Source organism: Lactuca saligna, chromosome 7 (assembly GCF_052625555.1).
Source record: "Lactuca saligna cultivar CGN05327 chromosome 7, ASM5262555v1, whole genome shotgun sequence".
Classification (NCBI taxonomy): Eukaryota; Viridiplantae; Streptophyta; class Magnoliopsida; order Asterales; family Asteraceae; genus Lactuca; species Lactuca saligna.
Window position 1 is genome coordinate 16,685,436 of NC_136423.1, and position 20,054 is coordinate 16,705,489.

The window sequence follows — 20,054 nt, forward strand, 5'->3', positions numbered from 1 at the left end:
CTAATTTCTCGGGTTTGAGACTTATTTAAAGGGCCTAATGGCCGTCATCTGTGCTCACCAGCCCCTTGAGTGAAACCCTAATCGAGTGTGAGCATTTGGAGCTAAGTAGGAGGCCATTATTGACCTTGGAGGTGCCATTGTTGCAAGGAAGGAGAAGAGCTAGCCAAGGGAAAGCAAGAAGGAGCCACTTCTGTGGGTTTGGAGTCCAGAGCATCACTTTTGTGGTAATAAATCCGAGTTACCTTCTTGTTTGTTGTTGTTTATCGAGATTTAGGGTTTGTTGAACCCTTTTATGGCAAGATTTGGTGTCCTTTTGGTGCCTTATGAGGTTGGAACCATAGATCTGGACCCTTAAAGGTCCAGAGTGTCCCTTTACCCAAGCTTTTTGGGGATCAATGGAGGCTTTGGATTGGAATCCTCATGCCTTAGGTCAAAAACTCCATTATTGAGCTATAGGGTGTGTTATGAGCACCAAGATAGGAGCTTTACGTGATGAATCAGTCGAGGGAGGCCAGATCTATAGTTTTTGGAAGCAGATCTGACCTTAGAAGCGAGTTTGAGTGGTTGCATGGCATGGACTCGCCGAGTCTGTTCATCCGACTCGGCGAGTAGCTTGAAGATTGCCTTGGGACTGCTCAGCGAGTGGTCCAATCGAGTCATGGGTAGACTCAGTGAGTCAGGGTGAGTTGGAGAGGGATGACGAGTGGACTAAGTCAAACTTGGACTCGCCGAGTTTTCCTTGAGACTCGGCGAGTTGAGTCGGGGTGGCCCCGCGATTCATTCAGGTGAAACTCATCGAGTAAAGGGGGGGATACTCGACGTGTAGTAAGAGGATTTCAGAGGGTTGGTGAAAACGTCTAGACTCGCCGAGTCGCCATGGTACTCGCCGAGTCCGGTCAGAGTTGACCATTGACCGTTGACCAGAGTTGACCTGTGTTGACTTCTTATAGATAGTCAACCTTAGAGATATAAAGTGTTAATTAGAAACGTATAATTTTATAGGAGGATTAGAGCTCGGAGGATCGAGCACGAGGGATTTCCAGGATTCGTGAGATACCGAGATACGCGAGGTGAGTCTTCTCACTATACTATATTACCTTGAGTAGGTAACCAGAGTTATGTGATAGAGTATTTGTATGTTATGTATGTTATGTGTTGTACTGCATTATTTCTATGTGATTTATGTAGTGCATGTTTATCAGAGCTAGAACCTGAGGGTTCACAGAGTTTGGGTGCACGGACCCACAGAGTTATAGCCTCTAGTGGCTAACATGTGTTATATGTGGTATTTTGGGGAACTCACTAAGCCTTGTGCTTACAGTGTTTGATATTATTGTTTTAGGTACCAGTGACGACCGCGGGAAGGCGCCGACTTGATCCGTACACACACACTCGGAGTTTTTACATTGTGATCTTGGGATTTTGTATTAACCTATATTGGATAATTAATATGGTTGTTTGATGAATATTAATCGAATTATGTTTTATAAGAAAATCGAAAAATTTGTTTTGAGATTTACGGTGTTACAATTTGGTATCAGAGCCTTGGTTTGAGGGATTCGGGTACACCTTCGGGAGTATTTGAACTCAAACTGAGGAATTGGAAAGATATTTTCAAAAGAAAACCTAACTTTTCTAAAAGTAAAAGATTTTCTTGAAAAAGAAACAAATTCCAGGAAGAAACGTGTGTACGATCAGTCAGCGCCCGAACGGTGAATTCCCAAAATACCTTTATATTATGTGATATTAATATTGATATGATGTATCTGCATGCTAGAGTAGGCTAGGTATTGCTAATAAGACTAGAGTGGCCTTATTTGTGATGCCTTACCCTAGGGAGGGGTGAGCTGCTATGAGATGCTGAGAGTGAGTAGGTAGCAGCAAGGGGTTTATGAGGGATCTATTAGAGAGTGGTCTACGCATGATAGAGTACTTGGGAATTGGGATCCGAAGATGAAGGTTTGGGGTGTGTACTGAGACGGTGTGGACAGTAGTATTGGGCCCGTACTACTGAAAGCACTGGGGCAGTACACAGTCCAAATAAGAATCTTGGGATACCAAGAATCAAGGAGGGGTGGATTGTCGAGTGTAAGAATGTTCGAGTGAATTCTAAGTTATCGCATGTTGTATTTCAGAGGTTGATCATGGTGAGGACACGTCATATGCCGGAGGGTGCCGGAGCTAGTGATGAGGAGATTCGACAGATCATTCATGAGGAGGTGGCTGCGGTCATCAGGGCTGAGATACCAGAGATGTTCGGGTCTATTAAGACCGCGCTGATTGAGACATTTGACGAGCGTTATGCTGCTCTTTCTGAGGCTGCTGTTGCAGCGGCTACCGCAGCGATCACTGCGGCGAGACCCCAGGGAGGTGATGCGTCACTGTTTCGGGAGTTCAGCAACACCAAACCACCAGAGTTTGATGGTACACAGGATCCGGTGGCAGCTATGAGGTGGATATCTGATATGGAGGGGTTCTTCTTCACTTTCTCATCCCCTGAGCATTTGAAGGTTCGGTTCGCGCTGAACCAGCTTCGCTTGGGAGCGAAGGACTGGTGGAAGTTTGTGACGGTGCATTTCACGCCTGCTGAGCTTTCGGCAGTGACCTGGGAGAGGTTCACTACCATGTTCCGAGTTGAGTACGTTCCCCAGGTGGAGAGGGAGCATTTGGCACAGGAGTTTCTGACCCTCAAGCAGGGTACTGAGTCAGTTACAGCGATCACGAGGATGTTTCATGAGAGGGCGATGTTTTGCCCTGAGCACGTGTCCACTGAGCAGGCACGTATGAGCCGCTACCTAAGCATTTTGAGACGGGGTATTCGGGAGTTCGCTGCGAACTCCTCGTATCGGACATTTGCTGAGCTTCAGGCAAATGCCCGGAAGAGGGAGATTGAGCTTGAGACTCAGGCCAGGGAGGAGGCGAAGTCTCTGGGGAGGGATCGACGGCCGGCACAGCTCCAGCCGGCAGCCAAGCGGGCCAAGCCCGCTGATCCCAAACCCGGGAGCCAGAAGGGCCGCACTTGCGGGAAGTGCGGCAAGGGTCACGATGGAGTCTGTCGAGCAGGATCTTGCTACAAATGTGGCAAGGAGGGGCATATGGCCAAGGACTGCCCCAAGGGGTTTGCAGTGTGTTTTCACTGCAACCAGACCGGACACCGGAAGGCGGAGTGTCCGCTGCTGCGTGGAGCGTCTTAGGGATCTGCTCCCGCCGCCATCAGAGCTACAGAGAGTCGGCCCGTGAAGGCCGAGGCACCGAGAGCTCGAGGGAGAGCCTTTCAGCTGACTGCGGAAGAGGTCTGCGCTGCACCCGACGTTGTGGCTGGTACGTTTCTTTTATATATTTATTTTTGGTGTTGAGATATTATGCTTATATTATGCTATGCATAGATACCTTCCTTGTGAACTCTGTGCCTGCTTTAGTGTTATTTGACTCGGGTGCGAGTCGGTCTTTTGTATCTTTGGCCTTTAGTCAGCATATCAGTGTTAGTCGTGAGGCATTAAGTCGGCCTCTGCGGGTTTCCATAGCCGTCGACAGAGTGATTTGTGCCACGGAGGTCCTCCGGGGATGTGTGTTAGAGATTTTTGGGGTTGAGTTTCCGATCGATCTGGTTCCTATTGCGATGGGTGATGTTTGTGTCATAGTGGGCATGGACTGGTTGAGCCGATTCGGCGCGGTTATCGACTGCGAGCGTCAGCTGGTGACCATACGAGATCCTAGTGGGGGAGTTCTTTCGGTATACGACGAGGGTACACATTCTGGATCAGCCTTTTGTTCGGCCGCTAGGGCGAGGCAGTGTTTACAGCAGGGCTGTAAGGGTTTCGTGGCGTATGTGATGGATACGCGAGTGATCTCCGAGAGACCGAGTTCAGTGGATGAAGTTCCGGTGGTGCGTGAGTTTCCACATGTTTTTCCCGAAGAATTACCAGGTGTGCCTCCCGTGAGGCAAGTGGAGTTCAGTATCAATTTGGTTCCAGGAGCCGCACCTATCGCTAAGGTGCCTTATCGCCTTGCACCTCCAGAGATGCAAGAGTTATCCTTGCAGCTTCAGGAGCTGTTGGGGAAGGGGTTTGTTCGGCCGAGTAGCTCGCCGTGGGGAGCACCCATTCTATTTGTGAAGAAGAAGGATAGCTCGCATCGAATGTGTATTGATTACCGAGAATTGAATAAGCTGACGGTCAAGAACCGTTACCCGTTGCCGAGGATCGACGATTTATTCGATCAGTTGCAGGGAGCATCTTGGTTCTCCAAGATCGATTTGAGGTCGGGCTATCATCAGGTGAGAGTGCGGGACGAGGACGTCCAGAAGACAGCATTCAGGACGCGTTATGGGCATTATGAGTTTGTAGTGATGCCTTTTGGGCTCACCAATGCCCCGACTGTGTTCATGGACCTCATGAACAGGGTATGCAGGCCGATGTTGGATCGGTCGGTGATTGTATTTATCGATGATATTCTGGTATATTCGAGATCTAGAGAGCAGCATGAGGAGCATTTGAGGGAAGTTCTTGGAGTTTTGTGATCGGAGAAACTTTATGCAAAGTTTTCCAAGTGCGATTTCTGGTTGCGGGAGGTCCAGTTTCTGGGGCACCTCGTTAATCAGAAAGGGATATTGGTCGATCCGGCCAAGGTTGACGCGGTGATGAGGTGGGAGGTGCCAAACTCACCCTCTGAGATCAGGAGCTTCCTTGGGTTGGCAGGGTACTATCGGAGGTTTATCAAGGATTTCTCCAAGATCGCAGTGCCACTCACCAGATTGACACGGAAGGGTGTTACATTTTTATGGGGTCCCGAGCAGCAGACCTCCTTTGAGACGCTTCGCCAAAGGTTGTGTGAAGCTCCGGTATTAGCTCTTCCGGAAGGGATGGAAGATTTTGTGGTATTCTGTGATGCATCGATTTTAGGGCTGGGAGCGGTGCTGATGCAGAAGGGACATGTGATAGCATATGCATCGAGGCAGTTGAAGCCTCATGAGACGAGATATCCCACACATGATTTGGAGTTGGGGACAGTGGTGTTCGCTCTCAAGATTTGGTGTCACTATTTGTATGGGGTTCGTTGTACGATATACACGGACCATAAGAGCTTGAAGTACTTGATGGATCAGCCTAACCTAAATATGCGGCAGAGGAGGTGGTTAGATGTAGTCAAGGATTATGATTGCGAGATCTTGTACCACCCGGGCAAGGCTAATGTGGTAGCCGACGCATTGAGTCGCAGGGCGGAGGGTACTCCACTGCGAAATGTATGTTTGAGATTGACCGTGATAGCTCCAGTTCTGGACGCCATTCGTGGGGCACAGGCCGAGGCTGTGCATCCGGAGATGCAGAAGAGAGAACGGGTCGTTGGTTTGGTTTCTGAGTTTGTGTCGGATAGTCGAGGGCTTATGACTTATCAGGGCCGGATTTGGGTACCGTTTGTGGGCGGTACGCATACTACATTGATGGAGGAAGCTCATAGATCGAAATTTTCGATCCATCCCGGGGCTACAAAAATGTATTTGGATTTGAGGAAAGAGTATTGGTGGCCTTGTATGAAGAGGGACGTCGCATGGTTGGTCGAGAGGTGTTTGACATGTCGAAGGATGAAGGCCGAGCACCAGAGACCGCATGGTAAGTTGCAGCCATTGGAGGTTCCCGAGTGGAAGTGGGAACAGATCACTATGGATTTCATCACCAAATTGTCGAGGACTGCTAGAGGAGTTGATGCAATTTGGATGATCGTGGATAGGTTGACGAAGAGCGCTCACTTTCTTGCCATCAGTGAGAGTTCTTCGGCGGAGAAGTTGGCGGAGGTTTATGTGAGAGAAGTAGTATCTCGGCATGGGGTGCCGATCTCGATTGTTTCGGACCGTGATGTGCGCTTCACTTCCCGATTCTGGAAGAAATTTCATGAGGAGTTGGGTACTAAGCTGCATTTTAGTACCGCATATCACCCCCAGACAGACGGCCAGAGTGAGCGGACAACTCAGACGCTTGAGGACATGCTTCGAGCATGTGTATTGGATTTTGGGGGTAGTTGGGATACGTATTTACCCTTGGCAGAGTTTTCCTACAATAACAGCCATCATTCGAGCATCGGTATGCCGCCCTTTGAGCTGTTGTATGGTAGGAGGTGTCGGACTCCCATTTGTTGGGGTGAGGTTGGGCAGAGAGTGATGGGCAGTACAGAGATCGTGATTCAGACGACAGAGCAGATACAGCGGGTCAGACAAAGGTTATTGACCGCCCAGAGCCGACAAAAGAGTTATGCGGACAGGCACCGGTCCGAGCTTGAATTTCAGGTCGGCGACTTCGTTCTCCTGAAGGTTTCTCCTTGGAAAGGGGTGATTCGGTTCAGGAAGAGGGGCAAGTTGGGGCCCCGGTTTATAGGTCCATTTCGTGTGATTGCGAGGGTAAGCCGGGTAGCCTATCGGTTGGAGTTGCCAGCAGAGTTGGGACAGATTCACGACACTTTTCATGTGTCGCAGTTGAGGAAGTGTATAGCCGATGAATCGGCAGTGGTTCCATTAGAGGATATTCAGGTAGATGCAAGCCTGAATTATGCCGAGAGACCAGTGGCCATCAGGGATCGGAAGATCAAGGTTCTGAGAAACAAGGAGCTACCTCTGGTGTTGGTTCAGTGGCAACACCGGAGGGGATCAGAGATGACCTGGGAACCAGAGCGTATGATGCAGGAGCAGCATCCGGAACTGTTTTTAGAGCGAGACTTCGAGGGCGAAGTCTAGTCCTAGTGGGGGAGAGTTGTAACAGCCGGATTTTTATCAGGTATCTTGTTTATTGTATTTTGTTGATTTGTGAGGGGGACTCGGCGAGTTGGAGCTCAGACTCGCCGAGTAGGGACGCGGATTTGGACGCGGGATCGCGCCTGGACTCGACGAGTCCAGGATATGGACTCGGCGAGTCAGCGCTGTGTAGTGAAACCCTAATTTCTCGGGTTTGAGACTTATTTAAAGGGCCTAATGGCCGTCATTTGTGCTCACCAGCCCCTTGAGTGAAACCCTAATCGAGTGTGAGCATTTGGAGCTAAGTAGGAGGCCATTATTAACCTTGGAGGTGCCATTGTTGCAAGGAAGGAGAAGAGCTAGCCAAGGGAAAGCAAGAAGGAGCCACTTCTGTGGGTTTGGAGTCCAGAGCATCACTTTTGTGGTAATAAATCCGAGTTACCTTCTTGTTTGTTGTTGTTTATCTAGATTTAGGGTTTATTGAACCCTTTTATGGCAAGATTTGGTGTCCTTTTGGTCCCTTATGAGGTTGGAACCATAGATCTGGACCCTTAGAGGTCCAGAGTGTCCCTTTACCCAAGCTTTTTGGGGATCAATGGAGGCTTTGGATTGGAATCCTCATGCCTTAGGTCAAAAACTCCATTATTGAGCTATAGGGTGTGTTATGAGCACCAAGATAGGAGCTTTACGTGATGAATCAGTCGAGGGAGGCCAGATCTATAGTTTTTGGAAGCAGATCTGACCTTAGAAGCGAGTTTGAGTGGTTGCATGGCATGGACTCGCCGAGTCTGTTCATCCGACTCGACGAGTAGCTTGAAGATTGCCTTGGGACTGCTCAACGAGTGGTCCAATCGAGTCATGGGTAGACTCAGTGAGTCAGGGTGAGTTGGAGAGGGATGACGAGTGGACTAAGTCAAACTTGGACTCACCGAGTTGTCCTTGAGACTCGGCGAGTTGAGTCGGGGTGGCCCCGCGATTCATTCAGGTGAAACTCGTTGAGTAAAGGGGGGGATACTCGACGTGTAGTAAGAGGATTTCAGAGGGTTGGTGAAAACGTCTAGACTCGCCGAGTCCGGTCAGAGTTGACCATTGACCGTTGACCAGAGTTGACCTGTGTTGACTTCTTATAGATAGTCAACCTTAGAGATATAAAGTGTTAATTAGAAACGTATAATTTTATAGGAGGATTAGAGCTCGGAGGATCGAGCACGAGGGATTTCCAGGATTCGTGAGATACCGAGATACGCGAGGTGAGTCTTCTCACCATACTATATTACCTTGAGTAGGTAACCAGAGTTATGTGATAGAGTATTTGTATGCTATGTATGTTATGTGTTGTACTGCATTATTTCTATGTGATTTATGTAGTGCATGTTTATCAGAGCTAGAACCTGAGGGTTCACAGAGTTTGGGTGCACGGACCCACAGAGTTATAGCCTCGAGTGGCTAATATGTGTTATATGTGGTATTTTGGGGAACTCACTAAGCCTTGTGCTTACAGTGTTTGATATTATTGTTTCAGGTACCAGTGACGACCGCGGGAAGGCGCCGGCTTGATCCGTACACACACTCAGAGTTTTTACATTGTGATCTTGGGATTTTGTATTAACCTATATTGGATAATTAATATGGTTGTTTGATGAATATTAATCGAATTATGTTTTATAAGAAAATCGAAAATTTTGTTTTGAGATTTACGGTGTTACATATTATTATTATTATTATATAAGCGTTAAATAACACTCAATATAACTCATAATAATAGCCCAAATAAATATTTTAAGGACTTAATAATGTTACTATAATTATTTGAAAGTTATATTAAAAATTGTGTAAGCGTATAGCTCACTTACAGTAGATTTTAAAAAAAATCGGGCTTTATTTGGAGTAGCGTTTCGAAACCGAAAAACTCTTTTTCTCGGGACTCTGGGAGCCTCGGGGCTTCCTTAGGGTGCTAGGGGATCACCTACACTTACGGGAGGGTTAAAACCCATAGAGAGAGAAAGTTTAGTGAGAAGAAATGAAGAAAGGTGTGAGATTTTCGGAATGGCTCGCATGCTATTTATACTAAGTATTTATGACACTAAAGTCGTGAATGTCATAAGACTCGCGTCGTGAATCTCATGATTCACTCCGTAGACTTGCAATTTGCGTTTCTAGCTTTGGATAATGGCCATGACACCTCACGTAATGACTGTCATAAAGCTCACGTCGTAAAATGGATCTTATCCTCTCGCAACTTCTGGTCTTCTAGATTCCGAATTATGACAGAATTTCGTGAGCGTCATAATTTTTCCGTCGTGAATTGGATCTTGTCCTCTCGCAACTTCTAGATTCCGAATTATGACAGAATGTCGTCAGCGTCATAATTCTCACGTCGTGAATTAGCTAGTTTAGGGTTTTTAAAAGCTAAATCGTCGGAATGCAATAACTTTTGCATACGAACTCTGTTTTTGACGTTCTTTATATCCACGCGTAAGTGGAGACGTAATCTACAACTTTTATTTAGACTCCTAAGGATAAAAGGTAGTTTATCATAAACTAAATTTTACGTTTCCCAGTGTCGTGTTGGTTTTGACGAAAAACTTCGACGAGCCATAACTTCTTCGTTATAACTCGGATTTCGGCGTTCTTTATATGTACGGAACCCTTGAGACATATTCTAAAACTTGGTTAAGATCATTTATTATAAATAATCTTTTTTCGAAAAGTCGTTTTCGATCCCTATTATCTTTAAATTGACTAGCCCGGTTCTACGGGCGTTACATACATGTTTCATTTTTAAGCTACTAATTCATGATATTCAACTCTAATGTGTGTATGCATATAATTTGATGCTGGTTTATGTGTATGTGTATAATCTTATGTAGGTCTCCAGGTATTATCTGTTGCCTCTGCACTCTTTCTCTAATTGGGATAAGACGACAATCACTGGAGCCCGTGTTATTTACGGAAAAACTCTTCAATAAATGATATTATTTAATGTGATTTGAAGTATTTCATAGTTAGCTTAGTCTAGAAGGCATATATGTAACTGGAAATTGAATCTCATATGCGTTTGTAAAATTTATGAAGGGATAAACAATTATTACATTTATGGTTTATTTCTCGAACATGAAAATCATTATTGTTTGTTACATGTTATAGTCTTTAATTGTAATTTTTTAATTAGTTTGGTGACTTTTTTTTGAAGTCCATGTGAGTGTTAAGAAAGTATCAATTTTACGGATTTTGTCTAATTTGATTATGTTGATGTTATTTTTTTTTCTTTTAAATTTAACGTTTTAGTTTAAGTTTATTAATATATTATGACATTTATGTTGGAGTGTTTGAGAAAATATCAGTGAACTTTACATTGATTTTTTCAATGTTATTAGTTAATTCAATTACTTTGAGTACTGTAGATTTTGAATTTATTTTTTATAAAAAATTTCAAATATAACATCAAAAGTTTTAAATTTTCTAAGTTTCAAATATTACATTAAAAGTTTAAAACTTCAAATATTAAATTTTTTAGGATATATAAATATTCGAACAAATTTTAATAAATTACTTATATCCAAAATAAGTATGTAACAATAAAAAATCAACATTTATTAATTTTGTTTGAAGATAAGCAATATTTAATTTGTTTAAAAAAAAATTCTAATACAATTAAAGATCGGTATCGATTTGTCGTTTGACATCTATTGTGACAAAAAAAAAGCAGCATAAATCATAATTATATTGAAAAAATAAAGATTTAATTGCATTTTTATCAATATTGTATATTTATATGAAATCCACAAAAAAAAAACATTATTTTTAATTCGGAACTAACACTTTTTTTTTAACAAAAAAACATTTCCATACTTCTATTTTTTATTAACTAAAAAGTGACATCTGAATCAAAAATAAACACCGAAAAGAAATAATTGTTGAAACAAATTATTCGTCGCCGGCCGCTTTGCGCCGGTAAACGACTACTATATATATATATATATATATATATATATATATATATATATATATATATATATATATATATATATATATATATATATATATATATATACTATCTTATAAAAGAAATCCACTGTTTCTAAAAATAGATTGAATATAATAATATTATTTTTTTAAGACGTTCAAATCATTAAGCTAATAGTACAAGTAGTCATCAATACAATAATATTAAATTTTAACATGTGTTTTGAATCCTTATATTTCTCAACAAAATCTATCTCCTTCACTGAATTTCGGATAATTCAAAATTTGAAACTATCAGAAAATACATGTTGATTCAAATATCTCTCCTGCAGATAGCTCTTTCTTAACAGATTTTTATTTTATTCCTTACTTGTAATTGATTTAATCATTTTTAACTTTTTGTATTTTTATCTTATAAATATATTGGGTGAAGGCTTTATTATATCAGGTTTGTTCCTAAAAAGGTTTTTAATATGTTTCTTTAATGTGTTGGCTTTGCAGGTTCAAAGAACTCAACCAAGAGGGCCAGTTAGAGCATTGGATTATCATTAGTTTGTATATTTTGGCATCTTACTTTTGCAATAAAGAACTGTTAAACACAAGATTTGACATGATTAAGGTAGTTTGTATATTTTTCATCTTGTTTAGTCTATAAATGAAACCTTTTTCATCATTGGTCCTTATAATATCAAGTTTCATCACATGGACTTCCTGATTACGGTGATTATTGTCCTTAATATAAGGTTCTATATAGATTTTATTCAATATTTTTAGGTTTCGAGAACCTAAATCAATATGAATCCTTGAATTACATACCATCGTTGAAAATGTTTTAATTTGTAACCAAACTTGGTTTAAAATCACAATGAACAAGTTGATACCTGAGTATTTTGGCCTTCTCAAAGGCCTATTTATCGACTTTTGAATCACAACACCTGATATTCTAAAGGTTTATTTTTATAAACTATTATTTATATATTTTAGCATTTTACTTAGTAGGACATTAAATTAATAAAGGAATTAAGGAAAACGAAAAAAAAAGAGGACGATAAACAGTACAAATGGTTTGGGTATGCATAACTGGAAGTAATAACCATTTAGGGGTGTTTGGCAAAAAAACTTATTGCTTATTAGTTTATTAGCTTATAAGTTAATAAGTAAGTGTAGGGTAAGTTATGAAAAAATGACCTATTCGAGGTTCCCCACCGGAATAAGTTAATTTAATCCAAACACTTTTTTAACTTGTAGTGGAGCCTAATAAGTTGTTTTAAAAAAAGCTTAGCCAAACACCCCCTAAATATGGTATGGTAATATTTTTGAAAAATAGATGTCATTTAAGTTAATAAGTAAGCTTAGCCCGTCGCTTTGCGCGAATAGACGGCTAGTATATATATATATATATATATATATATATATATATATATATATATATATATATATATATATATATATATATATATATATATATATATATATATATATATATATATATAGGTTCAGGTTCATTTGAGACCATTCTAATTTTGTGAGACCGTGAGACCAAATCTAAAAATAATTTAAAATGCAAAATAAATGGAAAAATCCAAAAATTCTTTTTTTAATATTATTTTCGGGACTTGAATTAACTAAAAAAAATATTAAAAAATAAAAAAAAATCCGTTTTTTTTTTGAAAAATACGTGAAATATTCTAAATAGAATATTATACTGACATATTGTAAAAAATAATTTTAAAATGCAAAATAAATGGAAAAATCTAAAAATTCTTTTTTTAAATATTATTTTCGGAACTTGAATTAACTAAAAAAAATATAAAAAATTCTATTTTTTTTTGAAAAATACGTGAAATATTCTAAATAGAATATTACACTGTACATATTCTAAAAATAATTTTAAAATGCAAAATAAATGGAAAAATCAAAAAATTCTTTTTTTAAATATTATTTTCGGAACATGAATTAATTAAAAAAATAAAAAAAATAAAAAAATGCGTCTCACGGTCTCACAAAATATAGGTGGTCTCAAATGAACCTAACCCTATATATATATATATATATATATATATATATATATATATATATATATATATATATATATATATATATATATATATATATATATATATATATATATATATTCAGGTTCATTTGAGACCATTCTAATTTTGTGAGACCGTGAGACCAAATCTAAAAATAATTTAAAATGCAAAATAAATGGAAAAATCCAAAAATTCTTTTTTTAATATTATTTTCGGGACTTGAATTAACTAAAAAAAATATTAAAAAATAAAAAAAATTCCGTTTTTTTTTTTTTGAAAAATACGTGAAATATTCTAAATAGAATATTATACTGACATATTGTAAAAAATAATTTTAAAATGCAAAATAAATGGAAAAATATAAAAATTCTTTTTTTAAATATTATTTTCGGAACTTGAATTAACTAAAAAAAATATAAAAAATATAAAAAATTCTATTTTTTTTTGAAAAATACGTGAAATATTCTAAATAGAATATTACACTGTACATATTCTAAAAATAATTTTAAAATGCAAAATAAATGGAAAAATCAAAAAATTCTTTTTTTAAATATTATTTTCGGAACATGAATTAATTAAAAAAATAAAAAAAATAAAAAAATACGTCTCACGGTCTCACAAAATATAGGTGGTCTCAAATGAACCTAACCCTATATATATATATATATATATATATATATATATATATATATATATATATATATATATATATATATATATATATATATATATATATATATATATATATATATATATATATATATATATATATATCCAGCGCATAGCTGGAAGTTGTACAAATGAGACGAGAATAAAATAGTTTCCTGTTTATTATTATAACATGCATAAATTGTTATCATCCTTTTTATAATTACAAAAATAATAAACACATGTCATCATCGATGAATCCACGCCCACTACGAATGATATGCAGATTTTTCTTATTATTGGCCTGAGTTTTGAATTGAAGTAAAGTTGACAGCGTCAGCATGCAAAGAATCATCCCCAAATCGATTTTCTTTCTGTGTTTCAATTTGTTAACACTAATTTCCCCATGTCAATCTCGATTCCTGCTTCCTCGCTGTGATGACAGCAATGGCAATTACACATCAAACAGTACATACCAAACAAATCTCGATTCCGTCCTCTCATCCCTCGTCCCCGCCGCCGCTACCACCACCTACGGTTTCTTCAACCGATCCGCCGGTCAACCACCAGACACAGTCAACGCAATCGCCTTGTGCAGAGGCGATGCTGACCTAGATACCTGTCGCAGTTGCATAAATGATGCAAATGTAAGTGCGAGAGATCTTTGCCCTAACCGGAAAGGAGCAACGGTTTGGTACGACGATTGTATGTTGAGGTATTCCGGTGACACGATTTTGCAAAATCTGGATAGTACTAATGGCGGATTTATTTGGACTCCTGACAATATTCCGAATTCTAATGAGTTGTATCAGGCGATTAGACCCTTGATGGATAGGCTTAAATCCGAAGCTGCCGGAGGAGATTCAGTTCGGAAATTCTCCTCCGGTAGTACCTTCGGGCCGGGATTTACCACCATCTATGGGCTTATGCAGTGTACACCTGATTTACCAGAGGATCAATGCTATAGTTGCTTAGAAACCGCGACCAACACGATTCCTAATTGTTGTAATGCCAGTTTAAATGTTCGAATTCTTTATCCTAGTTGCAACCTTCGGTACGCGAATTCGCGTTTCTTTAACTCCACCGTGGTTTTTCCACCACCGCCGGTAGAAGCTCAGCCGCGGTCACCGCCACCATCGTCACCACCACCACCACCTCCAAGTATGCTGACATTTGCTGCTTTACTCGATTAAAAACGTAGACACAACATTTACCTACATATTTCATAATTTTATATTAAACTTTTTTATAGATTTATGATTCCTTTTGCAACCAAAAAGCGGTGGACTGGTTGCACCGATTCCAGTATTCCACTCATTACTTTTTCAGATTTTATCATTAATTGATCTTGTTATTAATTTTCCGGCGAGATTTTTCAGGCAAGAGTAGTAAGACGACTGTTATTGTTATTGCCATCGTTGCAACCGTTAGTTCTGTGATATTGGTCTCCGTTTTCGTTTGCATATTCATACGAAGAAAAAGGAAGCCGGAAGGACAGCTATCGGAGAATTCAGGTGGAATTTTTTTTTTTCTCTCAATTTCTGATTAATAATAAGATTAGGGTTTCCAATAAATTTATATCCATGACAATAATTTTAGTTCATGAGCATGGAGGTATCGACGAAATTACCACAGCCAAATCATTGATATATAGCTTTGGTGTGGTTAGAGCAGCAACAAATAACTTCTCACATGACAATAAGCTTGGACATGGTGGATTTGGAGTGGTTTACAAGGTTAACATGCACCCTATTATACTTGTTAGGTGCATAAATCTATTTGCAAGTTTTAAGGATCATTATAAAATCTTTGGGACTAAAATTCTCAGGGTAAGTTACCAAATGGAAAAGAAATAGCAGTGAAGAGGCTATCTAGTGATTCGGGCCAAGGTGAAGAAGAATTCATGAACGAGGTTTTATTACTTGCAAAGCTCCAACACCGAAATCTGGTTCAGCTTCTAGGGTTTAGCCTAGAAGGTTCCGAACGACTTTTAATGTATGAATTCGTACAAAATGCAAGTCTAGACAAATTCATATTTGGTATAACTCAACTCTTAAAATTTAACTAATTATGATATGTTTGTGTAAATTAATTTATTAACTAATAATATGATCGTATCAACTTTAGATTCAACTAAACGTGTGACTCTTGATTGGGAGGGACGATACAAAATAATAGGAGGTATTGCAAAGGGACTTTTGTATTTACATGAAGATTCGCGATTAAAGATAATTCATAGAGATCTGAAAGCTAGTAATGTTTTGTTGGATGCACAAATGATTCCCAAAATTGCGGATTTTGGTATGGCGAGGTTGTTCACACCTGAAGAAACACAAGCCAACACATGTCGAATTGTTGGAACCTAGTAAGTGTTAATACTTTTAAATCAAATTAGATTTAATATATATATATATATATATATATATATATATATATATATATATATATATATATATATATATATATATATTAATTAATTGTTATCGACATTAATATATAGTGGATACATGGCACCTGAATATGCATTACATGGTCAATTTTCGGTTAAATCGGATGTTTTTAGCTTTGGTGTACTGTTACTCGAGATTGTAACGGGTCATAAGAACCATAGTTTCCAAAACGGAGTGGTGATAGAAGATCTTCTTAGCCATGTAAGAGTTGATAAAGTATTATTTCAACACATATTATTTACACCATTTTTAGTACTAATTAAATAGAATGTTGTATATTTTTAGACATGGAAAAGTTGGAGAGATGGAAATGCTTCGAATTTGATTGATCCAACATTGAGAGATGTTTCTGATTCTATACGTGACATGATTAGATGCATTCATATCGGGCTATTATGCGTTCAAGAAAATGCTTGTGATAGGCCAACAATGGGTTCTGTGGTTCTCATGCTTAGTAGCTCTTCTCTATCTCTTCCAGTTCCTTCAGAGCCTGCCTTTTTCGTGAATACCATTGCTAATCTCCAAAATTAAGTCGCTAGCTAGCTCAAAGATTGATTCCAACCCTTTGAAAATTAAACTTGTGTTATGATATATATATATATATATATATATATATATATATATATATATATATATATATATATATATATATATATATATATATATATATATATATATTAAGTAGGTGAATAATTATTTCATGTGTTATGATTTGTGACAGTATATTCTTTTGGACTAAAGGTATGTCTTTTTTCAATTATTTTGCATGTTTAATTAACTTGTGTATTTTTTATGTTTTCAATTCATGCATAAGAAAAAAAGATGATGAACAAATTCAAATAGAGTCCATATCATTTATAACGATGGTGGTTCACTTATTTTATGGTCATAAATTTTGGTGAGTAGTTATGACTCCGTTTGGTTTTATTTAGAGACCAAGGGGAAAAGGTCATCATGTATGGCATGACTGTATATAATATAATAATAATAATTAATATTATATTCAAAGGATGACAAAGATAAAACGTCAAACTCATGATAATAATAATTAATATTATATTCAAAGGATGACAAAGATAAAACGTCAAACTCATGATAATAATAATTAATATTATATTCAAAGGATGACAAAGATAAAACGTCAAACTCATGGTGTATGGCGTTAACAGAGGAGGCCGGTAGGGAGGAGAAACGAAAGAGAGCATTATATATATATTATTAATCTTTAAAAATTTGAGGAACAGTAACTTTTTTTTCTCTTTCATATTTACACACGGAAGTATTCTTTTTCGTCATATTGACACGGAAAGTTGTATTTGTCGTTGTTTCGCACATACCACTATACCTTTTCCCATCCTTATCTTCTCTTCCTCAAGGCCGGTTGCTGCCTCCACCGACTCCAATATTTTTGCCCTCAACTCTGTTTTCCCTCTTAATTTTCATTCTCACCTCCATCGACACACCGTCGCCGAATTCACCTCTTTCTTCTTATCTCAAATTGCTCTCAATTTCATCCCGAAAGCCTTCCATGTCTGTTGCGATTGCCTTCCTGTAGATTTGTGAGGCGGCGATGCATGAGGACTGCCTTTGAGGATCATAGTTGTTTCGAGTCGCTTAGTCGTAGAAAACAGTATACCGGAGGTGCTTCGTCGGCATTGAAGGCGACCGGTGTTGGCCAAGTCGTTCTGTGGAAGTGGTCGGCTAAAAAGGGCATCTACTCACTCATCGGTTGTGTCCATCACACTTTCATTTGGTTTAATTTCAGTATACATCGATTACAACATCACTGTTATATGTCCCACTAACCAGCTTTAGCAACAGCGGGGTTTAGGGCTTTTTAAGAGCAACCCGACTATGTACAAACTCTGTAATTTACTACATAAGTGTGCCAACCTTCGTCTACTCTTCTCTTCCAAGTCAAGGTTTTATGAAATGATAAAAACTAATTTTGTTTGTATATGGTGTAGTTCCATTAGTTTCAAGTCGTTGGTAGAGTCCTACCCACAGAGTCAGATGAGCATCCTAAGAAGATACACATCGATTAGTCTTTTTTTCTTCTCCGTCGTCCGCTGAATCGATGTGTTGTTCTGATTTGAAGCTCACAAACCATGGAACTGGACCATGGACGGAAAAAGGTCTAGCAACACTGCCGGAAAGCCTATCAGGTGCCTAGGTAAGTTGTTCTACTCATGCTTCAACAATCTAATTCCATTAACTTACATCGATAAAAAAAATTGTTTCAAATTTTGAAACTGCATGTTTTCTTGAGATATAAACAATTACCTAATTGATGAAGGCAACATCTGCCGTAATTTTTTATTTCTTTGAACAATCAATGGGGGATTGTGTTTTTGGCAGCTACGATTGCTAGGAAACCACAGGAACCGCTGGTGATTGAGGAAGTGATAGTGGCTGCACCAAAACCTCGCGAAGTTCGAATCAAAATCATATGCACTTCGCTTTACCATAGTGATATCAATTACCGGAAATTGGAGTTAGATTGTTGTTTGAGATCAAAATTTAAATCAATCGAGTGTTTTTGTTGATGTTAATTAACGATTGTTGTTTTCTCCTAAAGTGTCCTCATGCAATTTTACCCAAAATACTCGGTCATGAAGCAATTAGGCAAGAATCCATCAAAATTACTAAACTGTTCATGTTAAATCTGTTGAATTGTCATCCTAATTACATAAATTCATTCAGATTTTCTCCATTAAAGGGTTGTAGAGAGTATCGATGAAGGCATACATGAAGTTGTTAAAGGAGACACTGTGATCCCAATGTTTCTGCCAGATTGTGGTGAATGTGCAGATTTTTTGTCCAAAAAAAAGCCACTTGTGTTCAAAATATCCTTTCCATTGTACTCCATGGGTGGGTAGAGATGAAACAAGCAGATTTGTAACAACCGAAAAATCCAACTAATTTAAAATTTTCAGAAACAATCTGATTTCATTGAATTATTACAAAAGGTTTTCAATACATTATTTATCAGAATATTCCCAGGTCCTTTTCATGAAACATAAACACGAGGAACGGTACAATCACACCTTTCCCTTGCCACAGTCTCCTGAAGAACCTGAAAAACATTAATTGACAACTGTAAGCCCGGAAGCTTAGTGAGATACCCCCAAAATACCAACCACATATACGCCCTTCCAGGCTACGACCTTTCGGTCCAAAACATATTGCCTTCCGGCCCATAACATATTGCCTTCCAGCCCATAGCATATAAGCATACATAACATAACAGAACATAGAACAGCCATGCATATCGGGTCTACTGTGTGACTGGTCCGTCGTATCGGGCCTTCAGTCCACCGGATCCACCCTCCGAGTCTAGTCATGTCCTTCAAGTCTACAGTGTGGTTGGTCCGCTCGCACCGGGCCTTCAACCCACCTGGTCCACTCTCTGAGTCTACAGTATGACTGGTCCGCCCGCATCGGGCCTTCAGTCAGCCTGGTCCACTCTCCGAGCCTCGACACGTCTGGCCCACCCTCGTGGGGCCTACAGCCTATCCAGACCACTCGCTGGGCCTTCAGAACAACCGGTCCGCCCTGGGTATCTTGGCCTATAGCACAAAGCAGGACCCGCCTCAACCCATCTCCAGTCCAAACAACCATGTGCACATAACATACAATCATATAACAGTCATGGTCAACAAACCGATCAAGCATATCACATAGCATATCATTACCCTAACCAGGTTACTGACCTAACCGGTCACTAGCATAGCATCACTCTACATATCGGGAAACTGACCTTAACTAGGTCTCCAACATATACCACCTCAGCTACCAGGATGCAGACATATCAAGCAATAACATAATAACCATATCCGAATCTCAATCCAATAAAGGGCCGACCTTGGTGCCTTAGACCCTGTTGATATAGTGAGGATAACTCACCTCGAAACTGCCAGCTAAAAGGATAAGATCCCGCTGCTCCGAACTCCAACATGAACTCCTCCACTGAACACCAAAACACACAACTCAATATATATATATATATATATATATATATATATATATATATATATATATATATATATATATATATATATATATATATATATTCTTAATTACCAAAATACCCCCGGAAGACAACTGGTCAACCTTGGATAAAGTCAAAGTCAACCCCTGACTGACTCTACTCGCCGAGTCAACCCGATGACTCGCCGAGTCCCTATGCTCAGAACTTCCCTCAATCCGCAACCTAACTCGCCGAGTCACCCC

General features: G+C 39.0%; 1 protein-coding gene across 1 annotated transcript; it reads left to right on the top strand.

Moving 5' to 3' along the window:
• The first annotated feature begins 13,605 nt into the window (after window positions 1-13,605).
• On the top strand, window positions 13,606-16,437 carry LOC145004385 (cysteine-rich receptor-like protein kinase 15). The gene is made up of 7 exons (XM_078963296.1): window positions 13,606-14,532; window positions 14,751-14,885; window positions 14,971-15,107; window positions 15,200-15,410; window positions 15,499-15,736; window positions 15,872-16,022; window positions 16,107-16,437. Exons 1-7 carry the CDS (start codon window positions 13,713-13,715, stop codon window positions 16,350-16,352), a joined length of 1,938 nt encoding a protein of 645 aa, XP_078819422.1. The 5' UTR covers window positions 13,606-13,712; the 3' UTR covers window positions 16,353-16,437.
• The last annotated feature ends 3,617 nt before the right edge of the window (window positions 16,438-20,054 follow it).